Below are 12,593 nucleotides of genomic sequence, written 5' to 3'. Positions count from 1 at the left end.
TTCAATACATCCCTGAAGGCTGCCTTCTATGCCAACTCAAGGAAATCTTTCATTCCATTTCTTTCCCTAGCTGGAGGAAGAAATCTTTCTTTTAGCTTCTATATAAACATTTTTCACTTTAACACAGTTAACATATGGAACACAGTTAACATATGGTTAACAAAGAATCCCAAAAGGTAGTGTCTTAAAAACATACATACATACAAACAAACAAAAACAAACAAACAAAAAACAAACAAACAAAAAAAACACAGATATTCATTTAACTTACAAATCTGCAATTTGGGCTGGACTCAGAGTACATTGGTTGTTTCACCAGGCGCAAGTGGGAAAGACAGGAAGGTTGGGTGTTAGAATAATTTGAAGATTTATTGATACTAGTAGCTGATAATGATCCAACCAAGTCTGAGGCCTCAGCTGAGTCTATTGGCTAAAACACCTAAATGTGACCTCTCCATGGGGTTTGAGCTTCTGCTCGGTATGATGGCCAGGTTTCAAAAGCAAGCACTGAGTGAGAGCTATAGATACATATCGAAAGAGAGACAGAAAAGGAGGGAGAGAGAAAGAGAGTGAATATCAATGAGTAACATATCACCTCTTATGACCCAGCCTCAGAAGTCTTATAGCATTGCTACCTCAACAGCCAATCCATTAAGCTGCTGAGTCTGACCCAGTTACAGGGGGAGAAGCAACATATTCCAATCCCTTTTGGAGGACTTGGGCATTTCTGGAAGAGAACTGGGGATGAGACGTAACCCTGTGGCCTTCTTTGGAAAATACAAGCCACCACGTCCTATTGCCATGTATTTCCTTGATACCACAGTGAGGGTTCCATGACAGCTGTGACTTCTTATTTGTTCAGTAAATAAATAACAATCTCTTCCACTTCATGCATATTAGATATTATAAAGAATAGAAGAGTAAGGGTACATTTAAAAAAACAGTGCCTCCAAGATTAGACCCAGCTAGGAACAAAAGGCATGGGTCACACGATCGCGGATCTGTTTGGTCTTCACACTGTAGATGATGGGATTCATCAGAGGAGGGAAGAGAAGATACACAAAGCCCAGAATCACCTGGAACAGATGAGGTGTCTGCTTCCCAAAGCGGTGGATGACAGACAGACCAATCATGGGAGTATAGAAAAGGAGCACAGCACAGATGTGGGAAACACAGGTGTTAAGAGCTTTGAGCCTTTCGGCCCTGGATGCGATGGACAGTACGGTACACAGGATCAGGGCATAGGAGAAGAGAATGAGCAGTGAATCTACACCCACTGTAGAAACGATGACAAACATGCTGTAAATGCTGTTGGCTCTGATGTCTGCACAGGCCAACTTCATCACTTCCTGGTGGAGGCAGTAGGAATGTGAGAGGACTGGGGAGCCACAATATGGGAATCTTTTGAGCATAAAAGGTAAAGGAATAATGAGTGCTACACTGCGACCCAGAGAAGCCAGGCCGATCCTGCCAATGACTGTGTTGGTGAGAATGGAAGCATAGTGCAAGGGGCGACAAATGGCCACAAAGCGGTCAAAGGCCATAGACAGTAGTACAGAGGACTCCAGGAAGGACAAGCAGTGAATGAAAAAGAGCTGGGCAAAACAGGCATCATGGCCAATGTCTCGTGCCCCAACCCAAAAGATGCCTAGCACTGTAGGGAGGGTGCAAAGAGACAGACCCAGGTCAGTCAGAGCCAGCATGGACAGGAAGAGGTACATTGGCTCATGGAGTGAGGGCTCTGTTTTAATGATAAGGATGATAGTGCAGTTGCCCAGGATGGAGACTATGTATATAAAGCACAGTGGGATGGAGATCCAGGTGTGCATGTGCTCCAGGCCAGGAATGCCACTCAGCAGGAAGGTGGAGGACATACTGCTGCTGTTCTCCAGGGACCTCAGTGGCATCGTGTGTGGAGGGAAGGGGAAAGTTGGGGTTCCTTCAAATTCCTGAAATGAATTGAGGAAAAGCTAGTGACTGCACCTAGGAAGATATTTTTTTTTTAAAGACAAAGGTTAGAATCAAATAGATTTAACTCCTCCAGAGGTTATTTCCTTCTGGTCCCTGGTTTCCTCTCAACGTTTTTTTTTTAAAGAGAAAATCTTTTCTTTGAATTTTTTTTGCCTTGCTTCTTCAGGTTAAGAGTTGTGAAACATCATGACAGCACGTATAGTTCACTGTAGCAGATATCTGAGTTGGTTATACTTAATTTCATTTACCTCTTATGCGTAGGTATTTAAAGAAACACTTCCTCATATGCCTCTTTTCTGCTGGGGCTCTCACTAATGTTTCAACCTTTCTTCCAGCTTCTCTTCTTTGCCTTCTTAGTTCCTTTCCTATTGCATTATCTCTTTTTCTTCCTTCCTTCCCTTCCTTCCTCCTTCCTTCCTTTTCTTTTCCCTTCCTTCCCTCTTTTTTCCTTCCTTCTTTCTGTTTAATTTCCAGTTGTGTATAATTGGTAAACTTAAATACCTTCTCACTTTCTCCCTTGAACTTCCTACTTTGGAAGCTTAGCTTGATCCAGAAAACACATAAATGATACTCAGCTCACAGAACTCCAGAGAGAACTGGAGGGTATAGGAATGGCTGTCTGTAAAGTTACTCTTGGCTGCTGGGATAAGAAATCAAAGCTCTGTTGCTCAAAATAGTCAGAAACTGCCATTCCTGATAAGTCTATGAATTCAACTACTGTGAACCTAGGTGGGAGGAGACCCTGATGCAGCATCAACCATGGCCATGACCCCAATCACAAGGCAGAGTCCAAGTGCATCCAGAGAACAAAAGGCAACAATGCTAGGGCTGATTCTGTTGATGAGAAGATGAAGACTTAGAAGAGGATAGTTACAGGGTGGAAACCATGTGTTAATTTTAGCTTCCTGACTTCCAGGGCATTGATCTTTCCACTACTAATCCCACTACAATGTGAACTCAAAATGGGTGAGGGTTTTGCTTTGTTGACTTCTGTCAAGACAGTGCTTAGAAGGTGCCTTAGGACACAGAAAGTGCCCAGCAGTTTTTGTTTTTTTTTTTACGAAAGAGAGTTCAATTTTATTTAGCTAGCTGTTACTAACTTCATGTGTGTTTTATCTCCTTAAAAAATCTGTGAATAAAGTTCTGTTAACCGTACCATGTTATGGGTGAAGAAACAGAGGCTTAGAAAAATTTTACATTTCTATGATCAAACTCAAAGTAAAATGGCCAAAATGGGATTTGCATCAAGATCTAATTTTTCTCTAGATTTCAAGCTCTAAATGATGGCTACATACAACACTGTCAACTATCAGCAACTAGCATGAAATCAAGGCTTAATGGACCTTCAAAAAGAAGGTACTGACTCTTTAGTTGAATTAATAAACTTCCTGGAGAAATACACACAATTGTATACACAGACATTTTCTTTCTTGCTACAAATACCAGTGAAATGAACAGTAAGGGTCATGAACTCACTGTTCGCTTGAAGGTCAGGTTGACTCTCAGTGTTCCTCAGTTTCTTCTTTGGTCGTGATCAGTGCTCAGCACATTATTTATCAAAGAATTCAGAAGAGCTGCGGTAAACTTACACGTCAAGTAAGCTATGTGGTGACAGGCAAGTTACCTGGTGGTTAACAATGAAATTCATAAAAGCTAAGGCAGAAAATATTTTGACATGAAAATGAGGTAGGATGGTGAAGAAGAAAGAACACATATTTTGGACATCAGCTATATGCCAGCCACTGCACAAAGAACATGGCAAGTGAAATAGAATTTAGACCTTAGAAAAGCTTTGCAAGTTAATATTATTGCCTCACTTGGCAAAAAAGGCAAGAGAAGCTTAGAGAATTTGTAATGTGCCTCAAGTCTTACAGCCAATCAGCAGCAGAAATGGGATTCAAGCTTAAATCTCTGGAACTCCAAGGCACAGTCTGGAAATTCAGAAGTGTTTAGGTTAACAAATCCAGCCTGAGACAGCCTGAAATGGGTAGAGATTCAATGAAAAATGATAAAGAGAAGTATCAAAGGTCTGGGTGCCTACCTCCATTTAGTCAAGACGGACTCTTTGGAATCAATGCTTGTACTTCAGAATTTAAGGGAGCAGAGCAGAAAAGGAATCAGAAAGAGGATTTTTGAGGAAAAAAGGAAGTAGGGAACTTGAACATAAAAGAAAATTCAGAATAGTGAATCTAGGAGATCTCTGCTTGGAAAAGATTGGTTGAAGAGACTTCAATAAGATGACTATGCTAAGCTCTTCTTAATTAAAGTATCTTTAGAGTATTCATCCTCAGGATTGCCGAGAATTTTATTCTTGACTGGACAAAAATCAGTTGTCCAGGGTAGAGATGGGTGGCAGATTTAACAGATGGCCTTTCTGCCCCAGTTGCTCTGCTTGGAGATCATTCCTAGAGGGACTTAAACAATTGCAGTGATCGCTTCTAATTCCATTAGTCATACACTGTGGTCATTCCAGGAAATGTCCTTTTGTACCACAGCCTAGCTTTTCTCCAGAGGATCACATTACTTCCTACCACTCTTTGCTTCTTGGAAATAATCTCTGACTCTTGTAACCTTGTGTTGAGGCTAAGAGGTAGATACGGAACCTATAGTAACTTAACTCATCTTATTCCTACACCTCAGTTTTGCCTACTTAACTGGCCTGTCTCCCCAGATCTCAGCAATATTCCTACTGTTACCACATGTGACCCAACTCTCTGAGCAGGAAACTAAGGAACTAAGCAGATATGAGAGAGGTGTTGTAGGGCTAAACCCAGACCTGAGGTTGCCTACTAAGTCAGCAAAATCTGACGGCAGCAGTCACCTCCTTGGGCAGGCACCCTCGACAGCCTTTCCTGTCACTTGCAGCCCCTTCTCTCCTCTCTGTCTCCAAAGCTCAGGCTGAGACTTTGGGGCCCTCTTCTTGGTTCTAAAGTTCAGCACCAAACACCTGCTCATTATATTGATTCCTTACATACCAAGGCTGGATCCAGAAGTTCCAGGCCTTATAACATGTGCCCCTGGCACAAGGCTCTGGGGACATGGTGAAACTGGAGGGTGGATGTTTAACTCTCTGATTTTTATGAAACCGCTTGGGGCTCCCATTGCAAAACTTTTAAGGATATTTAATCTATTTCCTGCTAGGATTGGCTCCCCAGCCCTCATTATCACATACCCTGGGGATAGAGAAAGAGAGGAGAGAGTGTCCCTGTGAGCTATCTAGATGGGAAGCCTAGAGGATATTATGCACTGCAACTAATTTTAAAGATCTGGTGAAAATTTTGAACAACCTTCACAACTTCACAGAAGCACCGTGGGTGTAGATGACAGTGTCTTGTTAATAACATATCCTAACTCTATAGTTTATGCACATCACGTGTGCATCTTTAGTGTACACCTTTAGTTTATTCCAGTCACTCAGTCATGTCCGACTCTTTGTGACCCCATGGGCTGCAGCACACCAGACCTCCCTGTCCATTACCAATTCTCAGAGCTTACTCAAACTCATATCCATCAAGTCGGTGATGCCATCCAACCATCTCATCCTCTGTCATCCCCTTCTCCTCCTGCCTTCAATCTTCCCAGATCTAGGTCTTTTCAAATGAGTCAGTTCTTTGTATCAGGTGGCCAAAGTGTTGGAGTTTCAGCTTCAGCATCAGTCCTTCCAATGAATATCCAGGACTGATTTCCTTTAGGATGGACTAGTTAGATCTCCTTGCTGTCCAAGGGACTCTCAACAGTCTTCTCCAACACCACAGTTCAAAAGCATCAATTCTTCAGCACTCAGCTTTCTTTATAGTCCAACTTTCACATCCATACATAACTACTGGAAAAACCATAGCTTTGAATAGACAGACCTTTGTTGGCAAAGTAATGTCTCTGCATGTTAATATGCTGTCTAGGTTGGTCATAGCTTTTCTTGCAAGGAACAAGAGTCTTTTAGTTTCATGGCTGTATTCACCATCTGCAGTGATTTTGGAGCCCCCCCAAAATAAAATCAGCCACTGTTTCCTCCATTTCCCCAGCTATAGCCATGAAGTTATGGGATCAGATGCCATGAACTTAGTTTTCTGAATGTTGAGTTTTAAGCCAATTTTTTCACTCTTCTCTTTCACTTTCATCAAGAGGCTCTTTAGTTCTTTGCTTTCTGCCATAAGGGTGGTGTCATCTGCATATCTGAGGTTATTGATATTTCCCCTGGCAATCTTTATTCCAGCTTGTGCTTCATCCAGCCCAGCATTTCTCATGATGTACTCTGCATAGAAATTAAATAAGCAGGTGACAATATACAGCCTTGATGTACTCCTTTCCCTATTTGGAACCAGTCTGTTGTTCCATGTCCAGTTCTCTAACTGTTGCTACTTGACCTGCATACAGATTTCTCAAGAGGCAGGTAAGGTGGTCTGGTATTCCCATCGCTTGAAGAATTTTCCACAGTTTGTTGTGATCCATGTAATCAAAGGCTTTGGCATAGTCAACAAAGCAGAAGTAGATGGTTTTCTGGAACTCTCTTGCTTTTTCAATGACCCAACAAATGTTGGCAATTTGATCTCTGGTTCCTCTGCCTTTTCTAAAACCAGTTTCAACATCTGGAAGTTTATGGTTCACATGCTGTTGAAGCCTGGCTTGGAGGATTTTGAGCATTACTTTGCTAGCATGTGAGAGGAGTGCAATTGTGCAGTAGTTTTAGCATTCTTTGGCATTGCCTTTCTTTGAGATTGGAATGAAAACTGACCTTTTCCAGTCCTGTGGCCACTGCTGAGTTTTCCAAATTTTCTGGCATATTTAATGCAGCACTTTCACAGCATCATCTTTTAGGATTTGAAATAGCTCAAATGGAATTACATCACCTCCACTAGCTTAGTTCACAGTTATGTTTCCTAAGGCCCACAGGATGTCTGGCTCTAGGTGAGTGTTCAAACCATCGTGTTTATATGGGTCATGAAGATCTTTTTTGTATATGGGTGTGCATGTTGGTATATATAAAACCATATGTAACATTAAATGGTTTTTTTCATTTATTCTATTTTTGGGTTAATTTTTATTAGAGTATAGTTGCTTTACAATGTGTTAGTTTCTGCTGTACAGCATAGTCAATCAGCCACACACACAGATACATACATATATATCCTACTATTTTTAAAATTTTGTTCCTATTTAAGTCACCACAGAGAATTGAGTAGAGTTCCCTGTGCTATACAGTAGTTTCTCACTAGTTATCTATTTCATACATTGCAGTATGTAGCTATCAATCCCAATTTCCCATTTCATCCCACCTTTTCCTTTCCCTCATTGGTATCCATGTTTGTTTTATATGTCTGTGTCTCTATTTCTTCTTTCCAAGTAAGTTCACCTGTATCACTTTTCTAGATTCCACATATAAGTGATAATATACAATATCTGTTTTTCTCTTTCTGACTTACTTTACTCTGTGTCAGTCTCTAGGTCATCCATGTCTATGAAATGACACTATTTCATTCCTTTTATTGTTCACTAATATTCCATTGTATATATGTATCACATCTTTTTATCTACTGTTGATGGACATTTAGGTTGCTTCCATGTGCTATTGTAAATAGTGCCACAATGAATATTTGGGTGCATATTTCTTTCAATTGAATGCTTTTCCTATCACCAAATGGGAAGAAAGAAGTCTGGGCAAGTTCTTGGAAATATTGCAATTGTGTTAATGCTCATTCTTGGGGTCCCGCGTAACCCCATATGCTCCTGACTCCTGTGCATGCTCAGGGACTCTATCTCCTCTTCCTGCCTCTGAGCTATTCTAAGTTCCTGTTCCTATATATCAAGGAGCTAATTGGAGAAACTAGTCTATTCTGGTACCTTTGTGGGAGGATGAGTTCCTGCAAAGGGTGGTTAAACTTGAAGAGGAATTTTATGTGTTAGCATAGGGTTGTGAAGAGTTAATCATCTATTTTGGGACTCTTAAAGGCTGATAGAGAGGACATTTAGAGAGAAGAATGGAGGGTCCTTTCAGTGTTTTTATTACCCACCTAATTAGCATCCACCACATTGGATCTCTTTAGGGAGTACAAAGGTATAAACATTAAGGACTGCCCCAGAATCCCCAAACCAATTCACTGGCCTGTCAGGTCCTTTTGGAATATGATTTTTCTTGCAGCCACATTCCATTGATTTTTCGTCAACTACATTGTTGACACATTTTGAGTGTCATGAAGCAGTGTTTTCCAAATTATAGTCTCCAGATAATCAGGATCTGAATTGTTTGTGATGTTTGCTAAAATGCAGATTTCTGGGCCTCCCTTCTATTGTACAGAGTTAGAAATGGACATTTATGACAACCAAAGAAGTTTAGGGATTTCATATATCCTTGTCTTTATGATTTGTTTTCAACACTGATTCCAAATTTTTCTATTCTTTCTGTAATTCAAAATCCATCTTCACTTTTAACATGGAATTTATTCCAAAACAGAGTTATACCTCTTGTTTTAGTTTCCTAAACTGCCCTATGAAAAGACCAGAGTGAGTGGTTTTAAAATAAAAAATTCACATTGTCACAATCTGAAGGTTAAAAATCCGAGATCAAAGTGGCAGCAGGTCTGGATTCTTCTTCTTCTCTCCATTTGCAAGTGACCACTTTCTCTCTGTGTCCTCACTTGACTTCTCCTGGGGATATGAAAATCCTTTGTGTCTCTTCCTTTTCTTTAAGGGCACCAGGCATATTGGGTTAAGGACCACCCTGAAGGTCTCATTCTAACTTAATTACTTCTTTAAAGACCTTGCCCTTGAATACAATTACATTTTGAGGTACTGGGGATTGGGAGAAGTTAGGGACAGAGGATACAATTCATTCCATAGTACTTGTTTGGGCATATATCCTACCACTCATTTTTTTCATCTAGTTAATAAATATTTTAGAACAGAAATAATGCCCCCCTATACACAAGTAATATTTGTTTATAACCTCTGAGTCCAAGTACTGAGAAGAGAGAGATAGTATTATTAATGGATGCACATTGGCAGAAAATAGGTCTCCACCTCAGGTGTTATGGAGAGAAAGAAAGACAGATAAGGGGAGAGAGATAGGGAGAGAGAAGGACTAGATTAATCTTTCAATAGCTTTGATTAGAAGGAACATAGAGTTTGATTGTAGTATAGGGAAGACAATACTGTCTGCTGTAAAATCTCAGTTATTCAGCTTATGCAAAGGAGACACAGGACATGATGTGTTGAGAGACAAAACAAAAGCTCATATTTTCTAGCCCAGAAAAGAGTGTGGATTTGGGGGAGGTAGAGAGAAAAGAGAAGAGTCTGGTGAGCATTTTGTATCCAAAGATGCTACCTTGACGAGAGACAGAACTTAGAAAGATTGCAGGGTACCTAAAGGGAATATTATTGGACTGAGACAAACTCATGCTAAATGAGTGTTTTTTTTTTTTTTAATAATTTTTTTAGTTGTTGTTATTGAACAGTGAGAAAATAAACAATAAGGTTAAAAAATGGGTCAAAGATCTTAACACGCACTTCACCAAAGAAAACATTTAGAAAGCAAATTAGCATATGATAAGTTTCTCCATATCATATGTTCTCAGGGAAATTCAAATTAAAACAGTGATACACCACTGGGTACCTATTTCCACAGCCAAATCAGAAACAGTGACAACACTAAATGCTGGTAAGGATGCAGAGCAACAAGAACTTTCATATATCAATGCAAAGATGAGAATGCAAAGGTGAGAATGCAAAGGTGGGAATGCAAAAATGGTACAACGACTTCAGAATATAGTTTGACTAAACCTACTCTTAGCATAAGATCCCAAACTTGAAAGCAATCAGAATGTTGCTGAGGAGGTAAATGGATAAACTGTGGTACCTGCAGAAAATGTAGGAAGTTATGCAGATACAGAGAATAGACATGCGAATACAGCGGGGGTGGGGCAGGGGAGTGAGGTGAATTGGGAGACTGGCATATATACACTGCTGTGTGTAAAATAGACAGCTAGCAGGAACCTGAGCATAACACAGGGGACTCAGCTCTGGGCTCTGTGGTGACCAAGATGGAGGGGGTGGGGGAGAAGGGAGGTCCAAGAAGGAGGGGATAAAATGTATACATACAGCTGATTCACTTTATTATACAGCAGAAACTAACAGTATTGTAAAGTACCTATACTCCAATTAAAAAAATAAAGTACAACTCCAAAACAAACAAACAAACAGGAAAAGAGCTGTCAAATCATGAAAATATGTAGAATATTTAAATGCACATTATTATGTGAAAGAAGTCAATCTGGAAAGGCTACATGCTATATGATTCCAAATATATAATATTCTGGATAAGGCAAAGCTATGGAGACAGTAAAAAGCTCAGTGGTTTCCAGAGAATGGGTTTGGGGAGAGGGATGAATAGGCAGAGTACAGGGGAATTTTTGAACAGTGAAAATACTTTGTATGATACAATAATAATGGATACATGTCATTATACATTTATCTAAAGCACAGAATGTTCAACAACAAGAGTGATCACTGAGGTACTGTCATGCTGACCACCATACACAAGATGAGGGTGTAGGAGGTGAGAAGTGGACAGTATCCATGCTTAAACCTGAATCCAGTGCCTTTAGGCCATAAATGTAGGTGACAGTTATATCTGAACAGGTCAGGTTTATGTTATCCTGGTGCATACAGCATCTTAGGAAGAAGGGCAGGGAGAGGATGAGAATCGGGTTCCTGGCCCCAGAGTCTACCTATTGGACTCTGGAAATAATAAACAAAGAGGTACATCTCAGTGAAAGAGAAATGATATCCAGTAGATAAGGTTATGGTAAGAACCGAAGACTCCCAGAAAGAGAAACAATACATGAACAATTGCTGAGTGAAGTGGGCATCTATAACAACATAACAGAGATCAAACCATAATAGCCAGGGCACTAAGAAGGGTAGAAAAGGCCAAACCAAATTCCAGGAATGCCAACAGAGTCAATAATTTATACATGGGTTCACAAAAGTGATAGGCATACTTAAAAATGTATAACATCATTGAGTTGCTTAGGGAGAAGAAAAGATGGGGATGACAAGTTGCTGGTGTTATTCAGTTACTAAGTCAAATCTGACTCTGACACTCTGACATGGACTGCAGCATACTGGGTTCCTCTGTCCTTCACTATCTCCTGGAGTTTGCTCAAGTTCATGTCCAGGCATATAATTTCTCTGGAATGACCATTAAAATAGAGGCTATGGTTATGTGCTGCCAGTCTTGGAAGACTCCATGGTTTTGGCTCTGGAGAGAAATCTCAGATCCATTAGCTCATTTACATAAGCAATATTCTGTCATTACTATCATGAACATTATTAGATACTCCTTCAAAACACATTTTCTGCCCAATTCTGACCACCCTAATTACTCTGCTGTTTGTTTTTCTCATCATTTCTTGGTGTGTGTTACTACGTGATTATTATCTCCTTTACAGTCCTAGAATTTGGACTCAGGCTATTCGGGCTGTTGTAACGGACTGGGTTTAAAAAACAAACATTTATTTTTCAAAATTCAGGAGGCTGAGAAGTCCAATACCAAGGTGTGGGCTGACTAGGTTCTTGCTAAGGGTTCTTGTTCTGGGTGTGCAGACAGCTTTCTTCTCTGTGTCCTCACATGGTGAAGAGAGATCGTCTCTCTTATGTCTCTTCTTGTAAGCACACTAATCTTATTCATGAGAGCTCCACTCTCATGAGCAAACTTCCTTCCAAAGACCCCATCTCAAAATACCATCACATTGGAGATTAGCCTTCAAAATATGAATTTTGAGGGTAGAGGGGTGGTATCACAAAAGGGGCCTCCAAGGTAGTACTAGTGGTAAAGACCCTGCTTGCCAATGCAGGAGACATAAGAGTCACGGGTTCAGTTCCTGAGTTGGGAAGATCATCTGAAGGAGGGCATGGCAATCTATTCCAGTATTCTTGTCTAGAGAATCCCATGGACAGAGGAGCCTGGAGGGCTACAGTCCATGGGTTGCAAAGAGCATGACTTAGCATGCACACATGGGAGCACAATATTAAGTTCACAGCACAGACTTTTTTTGAATTATTTTCTTTTAATTGGAGGATAATTTTTTTACAATATTGTGTGGTTTCTGCCATACATCAACATGAATTTTCTTCTGTTTTCTGGCAGTTGGTTGTCTTACATCTTTCCCAATATTATAGGAAAGAGATAAAAATCGAACTGAAGCATACAAAATGAAGCAAAACAATCTCTTTAAGAAATAGTCTTATCTAGAAAGCTGTTTTGATTAATTCACTCATTGGTTCCTTCATGTGTTGATTTATTCAATCCATATATATTAAACCTTTTTTTTTTGCAGTTCTGTGTGTGTATTGTGTGTATGTGTGTGTGTATGTTTTTTGTTAAGGCTAGACATCGACATGAGAAAAACATCTTGCAAAAAATATAAAATATGCATGTGTTTCTCTCACTTTTCACCCCTGTAATAATAGGATAACTAAAGAAAGAAATGAAATCCCTTGACTAGTTATTCAGATGATGAATGACTACCCTAAACCTTAACTACCTTCTAAAAGGCTCAACTATGATTATTGTTTTGCCAGTGTTCTAACTGGAGAACTTACCTCAAGCTCCTAGAGTGTCTTCTTTC

At 40.0% G+C, this 12,593-nt stretch overlaps 1 protein-coding gene across 1 annotated transcript; it reads right to left on the bottom strand.

Moving 5' to 3' along the window:
• Window positions 1-965: 965 nt before the first annotated feature.
• OR51G2 (olfactory receptor family 51 subfamily G member 2) lies at window positions 966-1,907 on the bottom strand. Its single transcript, XM_019974333.2, has one exon. It carries the CDS (start codon window positions 1,905-1,907, stop codon window positions 966-968), a length of 942 nt encoding a protein of 313 aa, XP_019829892.2.
• Between the last annotated feature and the right edge of the window lie 10,686 nt (window positions 1,908-12,593).

This window comes from Bos indicus, chromosome 15 (genome assembly GCF_029378745.1).
Source record: "Bos indicus isolate NIAB-ARS_2022 breed Sahiwal x Tharparkar chromosome 15, NIAB-ARS_B.indTharparkar_mat_pri_1.0, whole genome shotgun sequence".
In the NCBI taxonomy this organism is placed as follows: domain Eukaryota; kingdom Metazoa; phylum Chordata; class Mammalia; order Artiodactyla; family Bovidae; genus Bos; species Bos indicus.
Note: the sequence above shows the minus strand (reverse complement) of the source record. Positions and strands in the feature narration are given on the sequence as shown.